Source organism: Setaria italica, chromosome I, assembly GCF_000263155.2.
Source record: "Setaria italica strain Yugu1 chromosome I, Setaria_italica_v2.0, whole genome shotgun sequence".
Lineage (NCBI taxonomy): Eukaryota > Viridiplantae > Streptophyta > Magnoliopsida > Poales > Poaceae > Setaria > Setaria italica.
This window is the reverse complement of record NC_028450.1, coordinates 34194189-34217776: the sequence shown is the minus strand read 5'-3', so window position 1 is coordinate 34217776 and position 23588 is coordinate 34194189. Positions and strand designations below refer to the sequence as shown.

Genomic DNA, 23588 nt, shown 5'->3' with positions numbered 1-23588 from the left:
ACGAAGACCAGGCTATTGCGTGATTTTATTCAATCATACGTAAGTGTTGAACTACGAAATTAGACGAATTTCAACATGTTCTGCATTGAAATTTGCATTCTGCACTAGTACGATGCAAACTGCTGTGCTGAGCAGAAGCATAGTTAAGTTTAAAATACATTGGCCTAGTCCCTAGTGGGTATTCCCGTGATTTCAGGTAGGAATGTATAGTAGCCTACATTGCATCATGTTCCATGACTCCGAATACTTGATACTGCTAAGTAATCAAAATAATTTGGGAAAAATGCCTGTGTACTGCTATTTTGAAGCTAGTTTGCAAACAAGCCATTCTAGCAGTCTACCTCTCAAGATTGCTCTTTTAGCACGGCTCGGTCTACCACTAAGCCATATGATTGAAAAGGAATGGCTTACATTAGATCTGGATCCTCTTTACAGTTTTTGTTCCATTAGCTAGTTCTTCACCAGTAAGCGGCCTTGTCTTCCTCCCCTCTGGTAGGTGCACCACTGTACACGTCTGACCTAATCCACGCCACCGCTGCCATTGATAGTCCTTGCCTTGAGCACTGCCAGATCAAGCTGCAGAAGGTGGCAACTTCTGTGTCTAGCTTCAGCTTTTTCTTGCCCTCTCAGCCTCCTCTGAACCATCAACGAGCTCGTGTCATCTTCGTATCCAGCGAGCTCTGGTGTTCTGCAACACATACCCGGCTAGATCTGGCTGTACGATAGGGAACATCCACAGGGAGGGGATGTTCTTCCTTCTCTCCCCGTATGGCTGCTGGCCTTATCTGGCCAAGCTTGACGCAACTATGGTCCCTCGGGTGTGGAATCGAACTTGCAGGAGATGGGGATGAGGCTTAAAGCTTGCATGGATGGGCTTAGGGAGCTTGCATTTGATTTCGATTTGGAGAGGTTTGGATGCTTGGATGAGTGAGCAGTGACGAGGAGAACGGTGGCGGAGGTGCTGCTGGTGATGGTGGGAGAGAAACGGACTGGGGGAGAGACAAGAGGTCAAGAGAATAAGGATTAGGTTTGATCTGAGCCATAGTTCTCAATCATGTGGCATAGTTGTATAACAGCTTAAAACTTGGGAATTAGATAGTACTAAAGTATGTGCTGGGAGAAGGGTATCTTTGCAAGATCAATCGTGGAGAGTGCTATATGAGCAATTTTCCCAAATAATTTTAGTTGGCCAGCTGTACAAAGAACTCAACTCTATGCTATTGGTTGTTGCATGCTTGCGGCACAATCCGGAATAAAAAGTGCAATGCGAATAGATGAAAGCTTTACAAAAAAAAAACCCGATGACGTATGATTCGTTTCTAGTACCATTTAGGAAATTAAGACTGCCAAAGATCAGTTACTCTTCATTTATGGCACATGGGTATACTTACACACTTGATGTGATTTTCATTTTCTTACAGAGCGTGAGAAAAGTGCGACCAAGGAAGCCATTTCCATTCTTGAAGAGGTAAATTACTAATCAGTTTTGCTCCTTACTATTTATTTGTTTTTTCCAGAGTAGATAATTCTAGTGCATGAATTCTATCTTATAGAATGCTGTTCTTTCAATTCCTGTTATCTTTGTAATATCGCACCATATTTTATTCACCATTTGCTGCATGCTATCAAACCTACATGTAAATGAAATTTTGTATGTTCCCACCTAATAGTACTTAATGGTTCCATCCTTCTATGCATATGGCTTTCACATGATATATGCGAGTGTGCAGGCTTTTTCCTTCTCTTTTGAGTTACATTGTTTGTGTCTTTGTCCCATTGTCTTTTTTCTATTGTCCGAATAAAATATTCAGCTTTAAGCTACATTTAAAACTTCATCTTTTCATCTTTTGTTTTCCAACCTTTTGCAATTTCAGTTTCCACATACTTTATGTTAAAATATTCTGATGTTAAAGCTTCATTTATTGTTTTTCTTCAGTACATTGGTCATGCAAAGTGCCATGTTTCCGAACAAGTGGAACCATGTGATGTGGAAAATGCAAAGAAAAGAAAATTTTGCTCATTGGCATCAGAAAATTTAGAAGCAGCAGTAACGGGTGGGAATAGTATTAGTGTTGCAGAATCAACTGGTTAGTATAAGTTTGCTGGTCATCTCATTATAGCCGCTCTAGATTTAGCAAGCTTTCTGTGTGTTATTTTTTTTTTATCTTGTGCACTTTTGGTTGCCCTTGTAGGAAGCATTGGAGAGTCAAGTTCACCTCAGTCCAAGATGAGTGAAAATGTTGACCGGGCTTCAAATCTCTCACTGGTTAAGCTATCAAGAAGTGGTTTGCTCTTCTTTAAATTCCCTTGTGGAGGCCTTCATGTTGTTGATATGCTTACAGAAATATTTCATTCTCTCAGTTCTGGGAAACTCAAATCTCCACAGTAAGGTTCCAACTTCATTGGAAGAACTCATGTTCTAAATGCTGATACTAGAAGTTGAGATATTAGTTGGTGCTGCCATGTTGAAATGACCCTGCGCTATTATCTAAATTGTCTGTAACTAAAAAAATAGCCCATAACACCTGTATTTCATCTACAATATTTTCTTGCCAAAATTGTTACCATTAATTTAGTTTTTGTGCTGCTTATTTCACACGACGTGTTGTTCTTGCCTATCTTTATCTACTTATTGGCTGAATGATGCAGACTGTCGAACGGAGTTCTAGAAACACAAATTTGCTAAATTAGTAAATTAGATGTTGATTTGGTTCTAAACATACCATGCCGCTATATTTTCATTCTAGCAGTTTGATTTGTGCACCCTGTGTTACCACACTTCTTTTCAATAAAGTGGAACAGCAATGCCATTTCTTTCTTCCAACCAGTCATATACAAAAAAAAAAAAAAAAAACAGGATGCCACTTATGCTGAGGTACTTTATATAGTTATTAAAGCTCTGGTGTTTGGTGTCTGTTCCAGAATCTGAAGGTCCTAACAAAATTTTGTCCTTCGAGTGTAATATTATTACATCGTCGAAATTATTGAACTTTGAATTCACAGATGGTGTCACCGCATATTTCCTGTTCAAGAAACTTGTGTTCTATCAGAAAAAGACCTACATGCCACTGTGTCAAAGTTATTCCTTGACTTCTTGAGGAGCAAGAATAACCAGGATGAGCCTATAAAGGTAGAAATTGCAGCACTTATCTTTGATTAACTATTACATCAATGCTTCAATGGAGTTGAATTTATACAATTTTCCACTTCAATGTATTACGTAGCACTTGTGCAGATATCCTTGCTGTTCAGGTCTCATACACTGATTCATGTATTATTTAAATTGTCTCCTACATTTGTATGCACTACCAGGCTCACTTGTTTTCTAATCTATTTCCATCACCCTTCATTATTATGCATCAAAATTACTGCATTCTTTTGTTAACGATTGAAATTGCAATGTGCACTTAAAGAAAATCATTAGCTGTAATGCTCTCTGCACTATCTCATGAAAACAATCGATCATTACATCATCATAAGATACTATTCATATTTTATACTCGACAAGTGTTACAGTTTGCAGTTGCATATAATAGAAGGGGCATCGATGAGACAGAGACGAAGGCACAGAAGAACAGTAATGAAGGTTCAAATCAGCAGGCTTTGATGGACAGGGAGCAATGCTTCAAAGTCGTTGCTGCTGCTGTCAAATCCATTGCTGAGAACTCAGTGGTTGATCTTAAATCTCCTGAGGTAAACTTGCCCGACAATTTTCAACACCTTGCATAGTTACTGGTCTGCTGGTTGGAGGACTCAGGGCATCATCATGTAAAGATTCCAAAATGGAAAACAACAAGGTTTTGAATGCTGACCAGTGAATCTAAGGTCTTTTTTCCATTCTATCATGATGAAAACTGCTATAAGTTTGGTCAGGTGTTGACATCTGACATGCTGCAACTGCAGCACGTTTACTTTCTTGTGCAGGGCATATGTCAGAGTCAGAAGACCGTTTCTAATTTCACTAGTAGCTACTAATCTAACTGCTCATCATTGAAGTTACCAAACTGAAGAATTTCCACAAATTTTTATTATCTATAAAATATGAACTTCTATTCCTCTATACTTCGAAACATTTTACTTAAACTTCATATGTGAGGTATACAGTATATGAGAGCTAGATTGTAAGATTTAGTTTGTAAATATATTGGGAAACTGGGACTTAGAGAGAATTTATGGGCTACTTCAAGTTTAATCAATTTCTTCTGCACTATTTCTCATTAATTTGTCTAGCTTTATGGTTCGCTAAAGTGAATGACATGTTCCTAATGTGCCAGGTTGCCGTACTCGTTGAGATGCTCCCCGTTTCTGGGGTACCCCTTGGATCTTCGGTGGCTGGGGTGTCCGTTCTCCCAGCCGAACTCATCTCCACCAAGCCTCGCCTTTCTGTCAGGTCTTTGGCGTCTGATGCCAAAGCAACAAAGAAGAAGTGAAATCTCGGCCGTGCTTGACACCAACCAGAGTAGCTGTAATGTGGAACAGCGGGTTCAATTTTTTCACCTGCTCATTAGTACTACTAGAGTACCATCATCTTAAACCTTGTTTTTTTAGATCAAGAGGAGAGACCATGATCGAGGCGAGTTTGTAACAAGCATAGAAGACACTGGCGTGATGCCTTGCACATTGTATCATCCATAGCCCCCACAAACAGTCGTCTGTCTGCCTTTGGGGAGGTGAAATTGTGTCTTGTAGCAACACTGAAGAGTTCATACAGTTCTTGGAGGCTAGCTTCTCGTCGTTTTTCTCAGCGTGCCGAAATGTCAAAACCGAGCTCGGCGGCCATGATGTCTTTCCCACTGTGTTTTCTGAACGTTGTCTATCCTGCCCAGCCCAGTAACCCAGTTCAGCCACAAAGCATGATGCATGTTGCTGAAGAAGCGGCCTCTGCGATGGCTTTTGTTCCGGCCACCGTACTTTTCCCCTGCAATCTACTGTGCTGCTCATCATGGTAATAATTTGTACTTGAGACGAGATGCCGTCAGTTTTTTTCAGCCTTTTGGGGAAGTGGTAAATGGCCGTGTGATTTTGACAAAAGGATTGATGCCGTTGCCTTTTACCCGGCATCAAAGGTGAACACGGAAACTGACGAGTGCAATTTTTTTGGACGAGACGCGGGATGGGATTTGTCAATCCTTGAGGCAGCAAGCAGATCAGTGGTCTGTGTCGACTAGCTTTGCCACTGGCTCTTAGGCTTTTAACAAACGCCAGCTCAAATGGAGTAGACAGAGACAACACACGCACGCACACGAGAATGACTGATGTTTTAATCATTCTGTTGTTTCATTTCAGCAGGGAGGGAGAGAAGACATCATGCATACTTGCATAGTCATGACTTATGAGTACATTGCCCGTATAGACAGGCATGGATTTAGTCATCTTTGCTGTTAAATCTATGCTCGGACATATCTGAAATGAAAATTATAAGAGGCATGCAACATGATAAGATTCTTTGCATTAGATATATCTCCTGAATTCTTGGTACATTCTGAAACTCTTTTGATATAAAGTCCTTGCTTTGAATGCTTGCAAGAAAGCAGAAACATTTTAAGGACATGGAGAATCTCCTTTGTTCAGGAAATCCCTGCAGGTACAGGAGCTGCCAGCCAAAGCAAGGGGCAGAATCGGAGAAACAGTATGGAGTATGGACAGGCTGACAGCAGCACTGTATTCCTCATGGGGCACCTACATTTGGCCTACATGGATCACTGAAAGTGTCCTAAGTTGTTTTTCAAGAAAAAGAAAGTGTCCTAAGTTTGTGGGCTGATCTGTCTTGGTAGTCGGTTCATGCTTCCGTTTTGCTGGTCACTTCCAGCAGACAGTTTTTCCTTTGCCACATCCATACAATGGAACTTGTGAACAGTCATTCCTAAGATCTTTCTGAAGGCGCTTAGTTTTGGACTAGTTACTGCTCAATTTGCGCCATGCTACCAGTGGAAAATCCAAAAACAAGTTACAAGAGGCATGCGACATGGATACGGTTGTTGTACAAAATTCATAAGCTATGATCCACATATTGACAGGGAAAGGTCCAGGTTAATCCTCTGCCCGGCAAATAAGCAGCTGCCTCTGCCTGGCCCCGAGCATCCACTAAAGCTCGTCGACGACGGTGGCGGAGACAGTACGCAGCTGCCTTCACGGGGCCAGGAAGATACTGCGGCCACAGCTGCTTTCGGGTCAATGGAGCCTAGCGGTCGCAACGGTGAAAGTTTCTTGGCCGCTTCGTCTCTAGTAGCAGTGCCAAACAAGAAGCATCTGTTTTCGCACTTGATCTCCTTGGAAGATAGCTGCCTCACCACAGGGCTGAAACGATTTGCAATGGGCCTTCCAATCTGTAGAATAAAACACAGCAGAAGTCAGAAGAAGGGCCAGGCCGTTTAACTTTGTTAGGAAAATACAAAACAAAGGTAACCTTTTTTTTTAACCGCAATAGAACGCAATAGTTCGTATATGAACTTGGCCCTGCTAGAATCTATATTGAGATCATTGCTACCTTTGCAGTGAAACTGCATGGATCAACAGTGGGGTAGACAAGGAGCTACAGAACTCATGTGCTCCATCAGAATTCAGAAGCAAACGGTACACTGGTTTCCCTTTTTTCTCCTCAGCCGGAGCAAAGCACCAGAGAAGCTTTAATGGGCTTGTTCTTTCTGCATCTGCATCTGGACTGGACTGCACCATCGCCCGCCATCATGGCAATGCTGCGTGTGCAGCTGCAAGGGTTGGAGTGGAACCGATCGAGTGCTGCAAAAGCCCCTTCTTTTGGCATATCATTGTCGACGAGCCGAAGCGAATGCCTGAGGGCTCAGGTTCTCATGACCCATTTCTGGCACTCCTCTAGCTACTGCTAGCAACAGTACCACTGATACTAGCTACTGAACTACTCCAACGGTTTTACCTCCATTTCTGGCTAGCACACTGCAAGGCCGAGAACTCCTCTCAAGAGTTACAGCTGAGGCTAATGAAAACTAGATAGGGCTGTGTGCATAATGGCATTTCTGGCTTTCAGCAAATGTGAAGCCCTGAACACGATGGCTTGTCAATGTCCACGTTGCAGATAGCAGCACGTACTCCATTATAAAGCAAGAGGCATGCAGATGAGACGACTAGCGAGACATGTGAAGAGAAAGATCAGAGCGAGAGAAAAGCAGTTAAGACAAGAGAGAGGTATCTTCTTTTGATAACACTCTTTTTTTCCCGAATACTTCTTTTTCAGTAGCTCTTCTTTTCTTACCTGTCGTACCTTGAAGGGCTCGGTTCCTCGCACCCAAAATCCCAGCTCTTGCAGTGTAGAAGCGGCAGCGGCATCCCTCTGCCACTGCCAGCGGAGGCACTCCGTTATCCTCCTGCTGCAGCCCACGGGCACCGCTTGCGTGTAATCATCGCCGCAGCGCCGGGTGCCAGGAGCCCCCATGTCACTGTTCCCCTGCATGCTCTCGTGCGTGACCGTGGCTGCCCCTGCCTTTGCCCTGTTCATCCAAACAGGCCAAAAAAAACCAGGGTGCCAAAGGTGTTTGTGAGCCAAAGGCTTGGGAAATCTTTTTCTTTTCATTCGATCAGCGCTGGAATATGGTAGCGTTAAAAAGCAGCAGAGTAGAGAACCTTTTCATGGGTGGGCAGATGAATTCCTTGGGGCCTCCCTCATCAACGGTGAATGAGTGCTTCAGATGTCCTAGCCGTGGTTGCATCTCTGATGGTAGCATGAAAAGGAGAAGGGAATGTAAAAGGTGGTTTGGCTTTCCATTAGCAGCATACATGTGCAGAATTAGGGCACAAAAAAAAAGGGTAGTTTGGCTTTCAATTAGCACCACACATGTGCAAGGCTAGTAAAAGGTGAGTGCCTGCTATAGAAGACTGAACACATGCATGCATGGCACATACAGAGCAATCCTGCAACTAATCATTGTTTAGTGTATTGGGAACGGTTTGTGTTTAGTTTTGTGCACTAGCCGATCTTAATCCCAAATCCCGAGAAAGAGGCTTCATCACCGGGAAAAACTAAGAAGATTCCGCTAATAAGAAATTGAGCAGTGAGAGGAACAAATAAAGACAAAGGATGTATCTCTCTCACCTGTCTTTCTAATGTCATGTCCTGAGCTTCTGTACATCTGTTACCAGAACAAGAGCAAAAGGAACTGAGTTATTACTACATACATAAATGCACATTAATTCTTAGCTTCAAGTAACAAACTACAATAGCTGTTGATCAGATTCATGCCTATCATCATAATACATGGTACGGTACTGAGTTGCATTGGTAGGGTGTGATGAAGAAACGGACTGACCTGAAGGTGGCTCTTGACATGAGCAATGGTAAGCCCCCTGACGTCCATGAGCTGGAGAATGAGCTTAGGGGTAGCCTCTGCAGTCAGCACCGATGACCAAGAACGGCATTACATTAGAACATTTGGCGAGTAAAGAGAGATCAGAACGGCATCCACACCACATGAACTAAGCATATATGTGAAAAACAAATTAAGAATGCATGTATACTAGCGGCGTGAGAAGCGAAGCGAGACGCACTGTCCTGCCCGCCGAGGCAGTCGACGGCCCGGACGAAGCTGCGGTGGAGCTCGCTCGTCCACCTCAGCCTGGGAACCGTAGACCTGTTGTACCGCCTCCTCGTCGTCGCCCCGCCGGCGCCGCCCATCTTTGCCCTCGCTCCGCAGGCAGCCTTCGATCGGTGACGACCTTCTTCTTCCTCGGCCGCCTCTCTCCCGTGGAGCTGCGGTGCGGTGGTCGCGGGCGCGCTAGCGGCCTCGCTCGCTGCGTTGCTAGCTAGCTACAAACTCCACTAACCACTGCAGCGGTCTCCCGGTCGGGCGTCCCCTCGTGGTCTGTTTCATGGCTTCACCGGCCAGCCGGCCGGGTTGTCTATATATCGTTGGGCGTCAGGGCGTGTCTACCCGCTCTAGACTGTAGACTATGATAGGGCTAGCTAGAGCCTAGCGGATGCGGAGCAGCCGGCCGCATCGGCGCGCTAGTGAATAGTGATCCCACGCGCCACGAGAGATGGCCATCATTATTAGCAGGATTCAGTGAGTTCAGAGTCTCGCAGTCTCGCATAAGGGTATGCAACCGTGGTCAATTCTCCAGTCGTGTTTCAATGCCTTCGTTCCCAACTTCCTAAATTGCTGCATCAATTACTCAATTTTTTTTGTTCAAAAAAGATTTTTTCTGGAAAGCATTTCATTTAGAAAGGGTAGGGTATAAAAGGCGGTAGTACAAGAAACGCGAACTAGGGAGAGACGACCAACCACTTGGCATACATCGATTACCCCATCACTTGGACACCTGCGTACAAGCAAAGGGAACTCGAATCTGTCCTGCCACGTTAGAATAAACGGCACGCTGCACGGTCTTTCACTCGATTCCGCCGCAGCCTTTCTCATTGCACTGTTATACATGCTGCTATCACGAGTCGTCACAAGAGGCATTTCCTCCACATCTTCACAAGTGGATCTAGCTGCAACTGTCAACTGTGCATGGTGGTAGAGCACAGTAGTATTATCCTCGTCTTAACAGTGGGATATTAAAGGCCGGCTTAATTACCTGAAAACCTGTGTGCCTGAGAAAGCAGATCAGTATAGTTCGTAGCAGATACTGTCAGCTGGCGGCAGGGCAAAGCGGCACGTACGTACGTTCCTTTGGCTGTACGGAGTAGGAAGCAAATCGCAGTACGTAGGTACGTGCGTCGTCTCTCCCTGTGATACGGACGCCCCATCTCTGCTACCTTTGACCACTCGATCGATGTCTCCACTCCCCGCGGGGCGGCCTGACGCCATCATGCCACGAATTTCATCGCGCGCATGCGTGCGTGCGCGCGCCCATGCAAGTATTTTGACCATATGGCCCACGGGATTTTGACCCAATCCAGGCACGGCCCGACACGGTGGCTGTCGTGTCCGTACTGGCCCAGCCCATAGCACGGGCTAGGCCTGGACCGCTACCACAGCCCGCGTGCTGGCCCGGCCCGGCACAGCCTATTTGGCTTGTTAGAATTATGTGGGGCGGCCCAGCCTGTTAAGGCCCGCTAGGCTCGCCACGCTCCGCATATAAGGAGCAGCTACATTTAGTTGAACCCTAACTTCCATTGGGCCGCCTCCCTCGCTGCACCAACCTTGCCGCTCTTGCGTCTCGCATCTCCCCTTTCATGTCCTCTCTTCAAGATCTGGCGCGGTGGCACCCTCGTCGTCTGAGTCGGCTCTTCCCCTATTCTCCCTCTCAGTCCCCCTCTCCGAGAGGCTGTGTGCCCATGTGCCATGCCTCTGCTTTGCTCCAGTGCTTCTCTGGTGGATAGACGACATCGAAGGCGACTTCGGTGCTCCGGGTGCGCACGAGGACGAGGTAAGCCAAACTCTGGTGCTTTTTTGCTTCACCTCTGTCGTGCTCCGGTTCTTCTCCTTTGCTTCTCTAACTTTCTATCTTTCTATGTTTCTGCAGATCTTCGATGTGCACCCGTCGAGGAATCGGCGAGCCGACGATAGCTGGCTATCCAACCTGCTACAACGACAAGTTGAGGTTGATGGGGCAGGCTGGAGATGACGAGTCTGACTTGGAGGCGGATCGACATGAGGTGTTCGGCACCAGTGCTATTCCTATCGACATCCCCGATGCCGATGGTCAGCCCAGTAGTGGAGATCTACCCGCAGTAGCTGGTGCTGGAGGTGAGATGGGGATGGGGATGGAGAGTACGGGTAGCTAGAGGAGCCGTTCTTCCACCTCTAAGGTGTGGAACGACTTTGAGCCGCTGTACGAGGTAAAGAATGGCAAGAGGGTAAGAACTGGTGCTAGGTGCTTCCATTGCAAGAAACTTTATTCTGGTATTTCCTATAGTGGTACTAGACATTTGCATAGGCATCTTCCAAAATGCCCTAGCTTGCAAAAAAAAGTACACGTATGGCTCAGTTCCAACTCAAGTACAATCCTGATGGCTCTCTCCATCTTTGGGAGTACAATGCTGATGTTGCTCGTACCCAATTGTGTAGGTTGATTGATAGACTAGATCTTCCTTTATACTTTGGTGAGTCTGATGCATTTGAGGAGTATATTTAGGTTGCTCATAATCCTATATTTACTTTTGTGTCGAGGCAAACCACCACCAAGGATTTTGGTAAGTACTTCGATGAGTGTCGTACTAATCTTGTGACTTCTTTGCAATCTATTTCATCTGTTGCTCTTACCTCTGATATATGGTCTGGTAATGCTAAGGAAGATTACCTTAATGTGGTTGCTCATTATGTGAATGTCGATTGGCAACTAGAGAAGAGGATATTAGGTCTTGTTTAATTGATATATCTCATAATGATGATAATATTGCTGAGCGTATTACTTCTGTTGTTTCTGATTATAGTTTAACTAATAAGATCGTTTCTGTTACATTGGATAATGCATCAGCAAATCCTGCCGCCATTGCTGAGCTTAGTTCTTTACTGTCTGGTTAGTTGGAAAACTATTTTTGCATTAGTATTGTGCTTGTCATATTATTAATCTTAATATTATTAAGGTTGGCCTTGATGTTTTCAAGCCTATGCTTAGTGCATTTAGAACTGCAATTTCATTTCTAAATTCTTTTGTTGCCTACAAGTCCTATTGCATTGCTTTTGGTGTCTGCCCTTATAAGTTTAGTTTGGACATGGATGTGAGATGGAATTCAACTTATCTCATGATCAAGCATCTAATGCCCCATAAGACCATATTTTCTGTGTTTATAACCACTCAGCACCCTTCTTCGGTTGAAGGTTAGACACTTCTGATAGAAACACACTGGTACATTGCTAAAAAGATTCTGCTATTTCTTAAACAGTTCTATGATTCTACTGTTGTTCTCTCTGATGTTTATTATCCTACAACTCTATTAGTATTGTATCATATTCTTGAGATAGCTGGACATCTTAGGACCTATGAGAATGATGATGATCTTAAAAATATTGTTCCACCCATGAAGGCTAAGTGCTTAGATTATTAGTGTGGCATATCCATGCTTTATTACTTTGCATTTATATTGGATCCTAAAGCTAAGATGATAGGTTTTAGCAATGTTTTTCAGTTATTATCTCAGCGCAATAGTCATGATTATTCTTGTTACTTAACTGATGTAAGGGCTGAATTGTCTACAATCTTTAACAAGTATGACGCTAGTTTGGTTCTGTGAGGTTGCAAAGAGCCACACAACCATGGGTTATAGGTAAGAAAAAGACTGCTTGGGGCAAGATTTTTAGTAATTATGGTGCTTCATCCGATTCTAGTTATGCTGCTGCTAGCCTTGGTGCTAGCTTGAGTTCTGGTTCTTCATCCTCCTCCCTAGGAGAACATCTGCAAGTACTTTGTTGTAGGCTGCTAATATTGGTGTGCCTCTTGTTTTTTCATCTAAACTGTCTGCCTACCTAGACAGTGACACTATCAACCAGTACGATGATGACTTCAACATATTACACTGGTGGCATGAGCATAAGTTATCCTATCCTGTTCTTTCTATGTTAGCTAGGGATGTTATGACTGTGCTTGTTTCTACCATATCTTCAGAGTCTGCATTTAGTACCACTGGCAGGATCATTGAGGAGCGGCGACGTTGTCTGGCCCTTGAGATGGTGGAGATGCTGGCTTTGATCAAGAATTGGGAGCAAGGAGATTTAAGATTGCAACATACCTTGTATCTTGATGAATCTGTGTAATGCAACTATAATGTATCTGAACAATTATCGAGCTGGTTGTACTCTTGTTTTTTTAGGATTTTCTCACGAGGTATGAGTTTTTACCTACAAAGGTTTTTAATGAGGTAGTAAAACAAACAGCTCAAAATAATATTGAACTCTTTTAAATTCACATGTGTTTGTGTGCTATTGTGCATGTGTATGTATGACTTGTGAGAATTGTGACGTGGTTAGCACAATAGTCCATTTGTTTTGAACTTGTGAAATTTAAATTGCTGTGTTAAATCTGATTTTGGAGAAGAGTTAGTTTGTGAAATTTAAATTGTTGTGTTAAATCTGATTTTGGAGAAATCTGATTTTGGAGAAGAGTTAGTTTGTGAAATTTAAATTGTTGTGTTAAATCTAATTTTGGAGAAGAGTTAGTTTGATGCCATGTCCGCGGTCTGGTGCTAGCACGGTGAGGTCGTTAAGGCCCCGCGGGCCCGCCGGGCCAGCGTGCACCGAACTGTGCACCGTGCCTAGCCGTGCGGCGATGCCTATCCCAGGCAGGCGCGCAGCAGAGATCTCAAGGGACATGGGCCTTCACTGACGACCCCCGGACTACACGAGCAGGATCAGGAAGGAGTATCGTATCTCCGAATCCGCGAAGCTGAATCTGACCATCAGCTGGCCGGCCCATTCAGATGTGAGACCACAGGAGGAGGCAGTATCTAGCATTATTTAAGAAGAGATCTTCCAGCGCAGTACTAGTATGCCCGGATGGAGTTCGTATTCGTACCGTGGCCAGGAGGAAGTAGCTGCGCCTGCCCCTTTTTGGCGAAGCAAGGACCAAGGAGTATCAGGTCAGCCATAACTACGGCTCCGTTCGCGGTGCAAGTAAGAGTGTGCGAACCTACCTGGAAATTGGAAAACAAGCATTGAAGAAGAGATCTCGAGACAGGGCCCAGGGGCTACTGGGCCAGCCGGCCAGTGCCACCCGGACCCAAAGGATCCGTCGTCCTACGGCCGTCGCCAACCAAAAGCGATCCGTGTGATCCCTCAACGCAAGTCAGCGGCCAACCAAGCCGGACGGAGACATAACGCAGGAGCGGCGATTTTCTTTTCTTTCCTTGTGTTGTGCTCCTTCTAGAGACAGAGGACAGAGAGACTTTATACTATGATTGATGAATGAGGAAAAAAGCAGGCAGTGTGAGGCCCAAGATGCGTGCTGCTACTGCCTTTACACGTGTTAGGCTGGGCTAAGCTGCCAACGCCCCGCGTGCTTGCCGATCCGGCCTAGTGGCACAGCGCGCTTGTTACCAGCCGCCAAGATGGGCTGCATGTCATGGACCGGGCTGCCCAGTAGGCCCAGTGGGCTGAGAGATGAAGAAAGAAGCGTTCAGCATACAAAATGAGAAGAGAACGGAAGGAACGGCATCGAAGAACAGAACGTCTTCCTCTGTCCAAGAAGCCTCCTGTATCCCTTGCTGTTCTTGCTGTTTCCCCTAATCCTGTGCTAATCCCAACCTAATCTCTCTCTAATTCCCCTCAATTTGTACACAGAACACTCAAGTGCTCTTGCTATTGTGATTTGGCGGTCTAGAACAGTGACACTGCAGAATGAGACACCAGCACCACAACAGGCCGAATAGCACATTTAACTCACTCACTCCTGATTATTGTTGCAAGCTGCCAAGATGGGGCTCGCTCGATGGTGAGAAAAATTGGTATTTTTTCAGTTCGTTTTCAACTTAAAGGATGCAAGTTTTGTCGAAGAAAGCAAGAGAAGATTATTTCTAGGGAAAGGCTATGTGTTCTAGTGAGCTTTCTAGGCAGACGGAATGGAAAAGTTTTTGGGATTTAAAGGTGACATCGAAGATTAAGATGTTTCGTTGGCGCTTGATTCTGAATTCTATTTGCACTCTAGTGTTTTTAAAATAAAAGTATGTTACAATCATCTGAATGCAAATTTTGGCGCTGGCTTGGGAGCATGCATGCATTGCTTCACTGTACTATATCGATATGTGTCTGGGATGAAGATGACATAGAAAATATTGGCAACATTGAGAATCTCTGACCCGAAGCAAGAAATGTGCATTTCATATGCTAGGAAAGGAGTTGTTTGTTTTTTTTTAAAAAAAGTTGTTTGCCGCAATGATCAAGGGATAATTGTTGCAGCGAATCTATAGTATTGATGGCTGATGCTGAAACTCTTGAAGCAATTAATGGTGCGTGCTGAGGCTCTTGCGCTTGCTAAAGATTATGGGATTCATGGCTTCAGATTGCTTAAATGTAACCAACAATATTAGAGAGATGCCCATGTTCTCTTAATTATTATATGATGATTCTTCGAGACATTCAAGATAGAACAATATGTTTCGATTCACGGTCTGTGCACGAAGGTAGAGATTCAAATAGGGAAGCCCATATGTTAGCAAAGGTAGTTTGTACTCTAGGAGATGGCTCTCATGTATGGTTGGGCTCCCCTCTTGTATTTCTTGATGTAAACACTGCTATGCATTCAAGCTCTACCTTCTTCTTTAAAAAAAAGGCTATTGCAAAAGAAAAAAAAAAATAAAAAAAGCAATGTTCCGATTGAATAAAAAAGTATTCCAAACTATGAAAAAAAGGTTTTAAAAACATCGTTTCATAAAAAAAAATGTTCCAAGAGTAAGATTTTATATTGTAATCGTTGTGTACTAACGCTGAAAAGAAATAAAACGAAAATAAAAAACCGTTTATGCTGAATCGTTCCACTAGTAGGTTGAAGAGAAGATCCGTGTCTGCGCTGCTTCCCTACTCTACTGTTGCTCCAAGCTCCGGCCGTGCACACAACGCCAGCGGACGGAAGGAAGCCGCGGGGTATCTCCATGACGACCGAAGCCGCGCTACGTCGAACGATAGCTAGTTGGCTGCCCATGCGCCACCACGAAGCCAAGTAATTAACGAAGCCCATTCAAAGCCGGCGAAGCAATAGTCTTTTTCCGGCTAGCTGCCTTCATGGAGGCGCGGTACGTGCAGGGATGCTGCTGTACGTTCCTCTGCTTATACAGGCCCCTACCAAGAGCACAGCACCAGCGCAGCTCTGAATGCATCCCAGTCGCTGGGCGATGGTACTCTTTCTGGCGCCTGCGAGTCTGCGGCTACGTGAACGGTGAACACAGAAGACCACCACAGACGACTACAGAGCCACGACCACGACACATGCCTTTCCACTATGAGAAATTGAAGGCGCATGCACATGATAGCAACAGGATCGTCGCGCAGCAGCCCCGGGCGCTTTCCGCTGCGCCATGATTGCAGCCGCTGCAAAAAATGCTAGTCGGCCGGGGCGCGTCAGGCCGAGCCCAGAATCACACGTCGGATCCCCCCGGCCGGGGCCCCAGGCAAGAGCTAGCTAGCATAGATGTCTCGCACCCGTGACCGCGATTCCGCCAGGCGCGAGCGATGTGTTATCACCATACACGCCTCTGATAGTCTGGTTCGCGCCGCACAGCACCGAGAACGCTACGGACAAACAGACCACATCGTCCCCTCCAGCTGTTCCCGAGATATATGTATGTCTGTGCGAAGGAGTTAGCACTAACAAGTGTAGTTACCAGGTAGTTCCTACAAGCCGGGTGACGAGAGTTTAATTTCTGCTGGCCTGCTGCTGCGTCATGACATCGCCATCTGACAATCTGAATGTCATTCTTGCGTGTGGGCATAGATTTCGGAGGACTGTTGACGAAAGCGTCGAGCCGGCAACTGCTTTTCAACGACGGCGTCGAACGTTCTGCTGCGCTGAGATGGGATTAAGGACGAACGTGTGCGGTGCGTAACGATGACCTGATAATCAAGAAGAGAATGAGAATCTATGCGAGTTGAACCTAAACATACCCTGGTGAAAGCTCAACCGTACCAACCGGCCAACCGGGAGCCGAGAACGACCCCTGCAAGGCGATATCCCTTCGCCGCCCGGCCGCCACAAGGAATTGTCCCTGTCATCAACATGGCCTACACATATCTATGTGCACCGTGCACAACACGGCGCCATCGGTGGTTGGTCCATATATACGTGCAATTAATGCGAGCAAATCTTGGTGTTTGGATGTGGAGCTAAAGTTTAGTCCGTGTCACATCGAATATTCGGAGACTAATTATGAGGAATAAATATGAGTTAATTATAAAACTAATTACACAGATGGTGGCTAAACGGCGAGATGAATCTATTAAGCCTAATTAATCCATCATTAGCAAATGGTTAATGTAGCAGCGCATTGTCAAATCATGGACTAATTAGGCTTAATAGATTCGTCTCGCCATTTAGCCTCCATCTGTGCAATGGGTTTTGTAAATAGTCTATGTTTAATACTTCTAATTAATATCTAAACATTCGATGTGACAGGGACTAAAGTTTAGCTTAGGAATCCAAACACAAACACCCCCTTACAAACGCGTGTATGGGCGTATAGCCCCCAACGGGAAGCACAATTCCACACAATCAACAGCTGGTATAGCTACTCCCTCCGTTTCAAATTATATATCATTTTGGCTTTTCTAGGTTCATAGCTATTATTATGCATCTATACATCTACCATATCTAAGTGCATAGTAAAAACTATGCACATAAAAAAGCCAAAACAACCTACAATTTAGAACGGAGGAAGTAGCTACAAGTGCAAACAAATCTAAATTACCACTTATGTTGTTATGAGAATTATCTAAAGTACACCTAAATTTACATCTAAACTCCCACATTCGCCATTATAAAAAACCCAAAGTGCTGCAATACATAATTTTAACTATGCACTTCTGCACTTTTTAATATAAAAAATTTGAGGTATACATGTATACGTGAAGCTAAGGTTTCAACTATATAGATGTCAAACACATATGAAGGTAAAATGCAAAGGGGAACTATAAATTGTCGAATAGAAAAAAAAAACAAAAGAGTCATTTGTAACTAGAAAGTATGTAAATGAGTATTATGTTAGAGCATGAACAAATGAAAGACACCAAGATTGAAAAACTTGATTAGATGTGGGTCTAAATTTATCCATGAATTTCTAATGTTTGTGTCTCTTATTACTAGCTCGTGCTGAGCTCAGGTTGATACATAACTGTATCTTCATTTTAACAACACGGTAAAAAGCAGATTTACCTGGTACTCCCTCCGTTCCTGTTTATAAGACGCACACGCATATCAATATTCAAACTTTACAATCTATGACCAATAATTTACTCAACATTTTTTTTACTTTTGCAATGTAAATTTGACATGGTTGGATTTGTAATCAAATGTACTCTTCAATGATCGTAAGTTTATAACCATAACCAATATAGTATAAGATAAATGAATGGTCAAAGTCTAATTTGGAAGACCGTGACATGTCATGTCGTGCCTTATAAACAGGAACGGAGGGAGTACCTCTCAAAGGACTGTATTAAGAAGAAGGCTTGTAATTGGTAAACAAAATATGATGTTTTTTTCTTAACAATATATATGCAGTGCACGTGTTTCATTAAATGACGAGATAGACACTTACACAACCAATATAATGCCTAGACGACGGTGGTAAATGTCTATAATGAAAAACTAATTAAGATGACTAGGCTTTTACTTCTCCATTGGCTTTCTGATAGTTTAAGGGCTGTAACGAATGATCAAAGATCTTGTAGTGGTCTTTACTTATGGGCGTGCTGTAAAAGGAAATAGGGATTAAATGAAGAGTGAATTCCCTCTATGCGACAAAAATTAACATCAATTCCCTCAGTGCCTTAGATTTTCCCGAACTTCCTTCTGTGCCATAACATCTAAATTTTATCCCCTCAGTGCCACATCTGTCAGCAATATGTTTGTTTTTCATAGCTCGCTGGAGAGGTGCTGGCATAAGACGAAACATCTGTGCCCTTATTTTGCTGACAAAGGGGCTCACTTGGGAGAAACCTTATCCTCTCTCACCAGGTCTCCTCTCCCTACCCTCTCCTGGCTTTCTCCCCAGCACCCCGCACGCTGCATCCAAATCAACGAGAGGGAGGCGGAGGCGCAGGACACGGCGGCGCGGGACAGCGATGACGCACGGGTGCGAGGGACCCTTGAGGTCGGGCTCATGCCGCCCCTGCGCACGACTAGGAGGAGGGCGCTCGAGCGCAGCCAGGCCGAGGGCCTGCGCGGTGAGGCGGAGGGTGCCCGCGCGTGTCTGCTTGAGGTCTGACGCGGCTAGGCCGAGGTGCTCATGGCCAAGGGCCCCAGGCTAGGGTTCCATGATGGTGCATGAAGGCGAGCACGAGATAGGAGCTGCATATCCTTCTTGGCTTCTGGAAGGGTAAGTGACCTCATTCTTCTCTGAGTACTCTTCTTCTCTTTGCCTAGGCTAGCTTAGCACAAATATGTAGTGGTTTTCATGCCATCTTGATTTACAGGATGGACCCTAATTTGAGCTTTCTATTGGAAATAAGATTTCCTGTGAATGCTAGAAGTAGAAAGGATGTTTCTTGCTTTACTATTGTGGCTGTAGACTCCGTCATCTGCAATTTCAAGGATTTGTTAGGTGAAATTATGGAGAAGTATCCTCCTAGGTATCTTGAACATGCCAATGTTCCTTACTATGATGATGCTAGGAAAACCCACCAAGAAGTAAAAACCGACCAAGATATGCTTGCAATGTTTGCCAAACATGTTGATAGCAAGAAAGTGAACATGTCCATAGCATGCACCCTCCCCACAGAATTCCTATATGGCCTGCTATGTCTGAATATGTTGTTGACAGCAAATCCACTCAGCCCACTCATGAAACTACATCTAGCCATGACACAACAAGCCAACCTAGCACACCTCCAGCTGATGATGACAATATCCTAGCAAATCCTGAACAAGAGAATCAATTTGTGGGAGTGGATGAGGAGAACCTGTACCTAACCAATGCATCCAAATCTGGGGCTTCTCATGATGATGTTGTCTCTGAATCTGAATCTGAGTCTGATTCTGACAAAGTTTATGAGGAATAGGATGGATTGGTAGGAAAGGATCCTGTACCACCTCTCATTGTTGCTTATGACAAAAAAGACCCACCAATAGCTATGGGTAGTACATATCCCAATATGGATGAATTTAAGTTGGCATTGTCTTACCATGCAATTAAACATGAGTTTGAGTTTGATACTGAAAAGAGTGATCCAGGGAGAATGATCCTACACTGCTCAAGGAAAGTGGAAGATGGATGTAGGTGGAGGCTATATGCTACTACTATGGATGACAAAGTAACAATTAAGGTAATTATATTATTTTTTGTGTTTATTTTGACACTGTTGGATTGGTTGCAAACGGTGATTACCTATTATCTGCGTCTCTTGTTAGGTGAGGAAGAACCCTGAAGTACATACATGTACTAGTGCACGGAGAAGTTAGGTGGTGAAGCATGCAACCAAGTTCTGGGTGTGCGATGCTGTCAAATATTGGCTCACTGCAGATTCAAGATGGGGGGGGGGGCAAAGGAACTGCAAGCTAAGATAAAGGAAAAGTACAAGGTAGAAATGTCATACAAGAGGGTGTATGCAGGCAAAGAGCTAGCACAGAATCAACTATTTGGTGATTGGGACATTAGCTTTGATAGCTTATATAAGTTTAAGGTAGAGGTGGAAAGGTAATGCCCTGGTAGTGTTGTAGCAATTGATCATCACACCATCCAAGGAAAGATCAAGTTCAATAGGATATTTTTTGCTTTGAAACCTTGCACAGATGGGTTCCTTAGGGGATGTAGGCTATATTTGGTAATAGACAATACTTTTTTGACAAGCAAGTACAGTGGGGAGTTAGCATGTGCATGTGTTGTAGATGGACACAACTGGATATATCCAGTTACTTTTTGAGTGTTTGACTCTGAGATAAATGACAATTGGATCTAGTTAATGGAAAGGCTTAGAGAAGCTATAGGAACACCACATGGGTTAGCTATTTATACTGATGCTAGGCAAATTGGCATGGCTAGAGTGCAACAAGTGTTCCCATCAGCTAAGCATACAGAATGCATGTTCCATTTTGGTGTACAACTTCAAGAAAAAATACAGTGGCAAGGTGTTTGATGACCATCTTTGGGCAGCGGCTTATTCATGGTCTCCTTATTTTTTTGATAAGCATTGGAAAGCAATGGATAAAGGTAGACCAGATGCAATGGATTACATAAGGCAATATCACACCAAGATATGGACAAGAAGCTAATTCTTAACTCACTGCAAGGTGGACTATGTCACCAATAACCTTGTAGAGAGTTTTAATAACTGGATAAAGACCTGGAAGGGATTGAATTTGGATGACTTCATGGACAAGATAAGAATTCTACTTATGGATAAGTGGTATACGAGGAGGACAATTTCTAAAAAGATGGGAGGTCTTATTTTGCCACATGTCATGAAGAAATTGAGGGAGCAAAGTTTCAATTTGGATATAGAGGTGCGTGCTAGCTTAGATGAAGTTGTAGAAGTGTGTGTCAAGGGAAGCAATGGGTACTAGTGTGTGGTGAACCTAGAAGAAAGAACTTGTTCTTGTAGAAAATTTCAAGTCTCAGGCATTCCATGCTTACATGCTATTGCATTTATCACTAAGATGGGTCAGCCTTTGGAGAATTATGTTGACTCCTATTATTCAGTTGAGAAGTTTAAGGTTGCATATGAGAATCTTATCCCTACCCTTACTGACAAGGCCCAGTGGCAGCGGTCAGACCATGGCTTCTTCATGCATCCATCACTTCTCAAGTCCATTGCTGGTAGAAGAAAGAATTAGAGGTTCAAAGGGTGTGTGGAGAACTCAACAACCACAACACGTAAGAAAATGCAGCATAGATGCCCTATTTGCACAAGATATGGACACCATTGGTACACATGCAAAGATGGTGATCCAAATGACATAGCAGCCATGCTAGCTCTGTACTAATATGCACTCCCTGTTGTAATGTAGGCATTTATGTACTAATAAGAAATTCTAATATGTAGGGGGCCACCAAACAAGAAGAAGAAAAGCAATAAAACTGAGAACAGTATTGTAGCTGTTGGCTCTAGCTCAAAGCCCACACCAATGTGTTTTCCTCCAAGGTGAGCCCCTAGTAACATAACTTGTGAATTTTTTTTCAGATTTACTAAATTCAGTAGCTAACTTGTACTCTTACTACAACCAAGGATGTTCAAATAACTTGAGCTCTACTACAACTGATAAGTAAGTTAAATTGAATTTTGTTTGAGTACATCAGTTTGACTTCAATTATTTTAGCTTATTTCAATGCATCTATTTAAGTACATTTTCTTCATGTGTAGGTCTGCATGTGGCTCAAGCCAACCTGAGCCTCTCACCATTCAGTACCTTCCATGTTCTACACCATCACCTCAAGTTAAGCTGAAAGAGAAGAGAAAGATATGAGGAAAAGCAATAAAGCAATCAAAGGTTAAGAAGGCAAAGGCTACAAGCAACACAAAGAAGAAGCAAGATTTGGTGCCACCTCAAAGCCTTGCCATGTGCACTAGAAGCAAGACTCCTAAGGGCCCTGTAATGGGCACTAGAAGCAAAAGGAAAATTCTAGAATGAATTTCCAGCTGCATGTCTTGTCTCTTATTTTGCTTGGTATATGTGATCAGATTTGCATTATGTATGTGATGAGAAACTTGAAACTCATGCTATCTGTGTGATGAGAAACATGAAACTCATGTATCATGTCAGCTATGACATGTCATTTTGGTACTTGTGAATGCTATCTGATGATAAACTTGATGTCAGCTATGGCATGTTCAATTTTACAATGCTATCTCACTTTGTGTTTATATGTCAAATTGATTTTATTATAAAATATTATGCCATTTGTGGCACTAACCGTCATTGTAAAATTTATCTAAGTGACATCTTTATCTGTTATATGGCAGTGAAGGGTATAGTGAAAGTGCATCTAGGCCCCTAAGCGGGTTTTGGTGAATTGAATGACAAAACAATTAAAGGACTAACTTATTTGCTTAAGATTGTGAGCAGGGTTTTATTCTCATATTTATGATGTGATATTGTCTCATAAGTTGAATATGTGTTATATGGCTCACAATAAAAAAAGCAAGCACATATGTAATCCCATGATTAAATTATATGATTAATAACAAGCAAGGGTGAAGTAAAACTTGGGGATATGTTTTATGGTTAATCTATAAGCCTTCAAATCATGTGATAGCTTGATCGACAAGTAAAGGGATCACTAAGAAAAGAAGAGTGATATTTACAAATGGATATTGCAAGACTTCATGTGCATATGATAAAACGACATGAGCTTATATGTTACATATTAATCTTGTTATTGGAAGTTTGCAATTCATGAGATATTCTTTATCAATCAAGAACAAGCATTCGAAGATGATTTCAAATGAGATTTCGTTGTTGATGTCAAAAGCAAAACTTAACTCAAAGTGGTAAGAATAGGTGAAGAAATCAAGCGAGGTACTAGAGTGAGGGACTAAGCAAGCTTTAGTCAAGTGACGGCTTGGACAATGTGTGTTTTGCTAAGGTGAAGTGGCTAGTATCCGAGGGGTTTCGAAGTATCATATCTAAGCCTTACCAAGGAAAGCAATACGATGCATCTAGTCTATTGTGATTGATAAAATGGAGTGACTTAAGGATTCAAGTATATCTTATCATGAACAAGGGAAAATCTAAGTGACTAGCTCAAGATGGATGTGCTCAAGATGATAGCTATGCTGAGAACCCTCAAGTGACAATTAATCAAAGTATGGCATGGGATGATGACTTATAAGCTCAAGTGGATGATATAGTGTTTATATTTATTCTTGAGTATAGGTATGTCGTTCTATCAAGAGGGATGCAACATTAGCTGATTTACAACACCAAAAAGTGCTCTTAGTTGGCCTATGTGAGATAGCCTTAAGAAAACCCTCGAGTATGCTAACTGTCCCAGCTCAGCTAACAATGGTCGGTTCAACCAGTGGATGGACCGAGAG

At 43.4% G+C, this 23588-nt stretch overlaps 2 protein-coding genes across 3 annotated transcripts; one reads left to right on the top strand and one right to left on the bottom strand.

The window, feature by feature from the left end:
- Positions 1 to 1301: 1301 nt before the first annotated feature.
- On the top strand, positions 1302 to 4268 carry LOC101762499. Its single transcript, XM_022828730.1, has 6 exons — positions 1302 to 1356; positions 1422 to 1468; positions 1937 to 2087; positions 2193 to 2385; positions 3004 to 3130; positions 3517 to 4268. The coding sequence occupies exons 1-6, from the start codon at positions 1302 to 1304 to the stop codon at positions 3727 to 3729; spliced, it is 786 nt and encodes a 261-aa protein (XP_022684465.1). The 3' UTR covers positions 3730 to 4268.
- A 1333-nt stretch (positions 4269 to 5601) lies between these two features.
- LOC101762085 lies at positions 5602 to 8821 on the bottom strand. Of its 2 annotated transcripts, none has more exons than XM_022823422.1 (6): positions 8518 to 8821; positions 8280 to 8356; positions 8066 to 8102; positions 7597 to 7684; positions 7229 to 7463; positions 5602 to 6326 (listed from the first exon to the last, which is right to left on the bottom strand). In XM_022823422.1, exons 1-6 carry the CDS (start codon positions 8642 to 8644, stop codon positions 5997 to 5999), a joined length of 894 nt encoding a protein of 297 aa, XP_022679157.1. In that variant the 5' UTR covers positions 8645 to 8821; the 3' UTR covers positions 5602 to 5996. The 2 variants fall into 2 exon arrangements, with proteins under 2 accessions (XP_022679157.1, XP_004955145.1); XM_004955088.2 differs by having other exon boundaries at positions 7238 to 7463.
- Positions 8822 to 23588: the final 14767 nt, after the last annotated feature.

Coding starts and splice junctions, on each gene's coding strand:
- LOC101762499 (XM_022828730.1), top strand. CDS start 1,302: ATGACGTATGATTCGTTTCTAGTACCATTTAGGAAATTAAGACTGCCA. Junction 1,357..1,421: donor ATTAAGACTGCCAAAGATCA/GTTACTCTTCAT, acceptor ATTTTCTTACAG/AGCGTGAGAAAAGTGCGACC. Junction 2,088..2,192: donor TAGTGTTGCAGAATCAACTG/GTTAGTATAAGT, acceptor TTGCCCTTGTAG/GAAGCATTGGAGAGTCAAGT.
- LOC101762085 (XM_022823422.1), bottom strand. CDS start 8,644: ATGGGCGGCGCCGGCGGGGCGACGACGAGGAGGCGGTACAACAGGTCT. Junction 7,685..8,065: donor ACATGACATTAGAAAGACAG/GTGAGAGAGATA, acceptor TGCTACCATCAG/AGATGCAACCACGGCTAGGA. Junction 7,464..7,596: donor ATCTGCCCACCCATGAAAAG/GTTCTCTACTCT, acceptor TTGGATGAACAG/GGCAAAGGCAGGGGCAGCCA.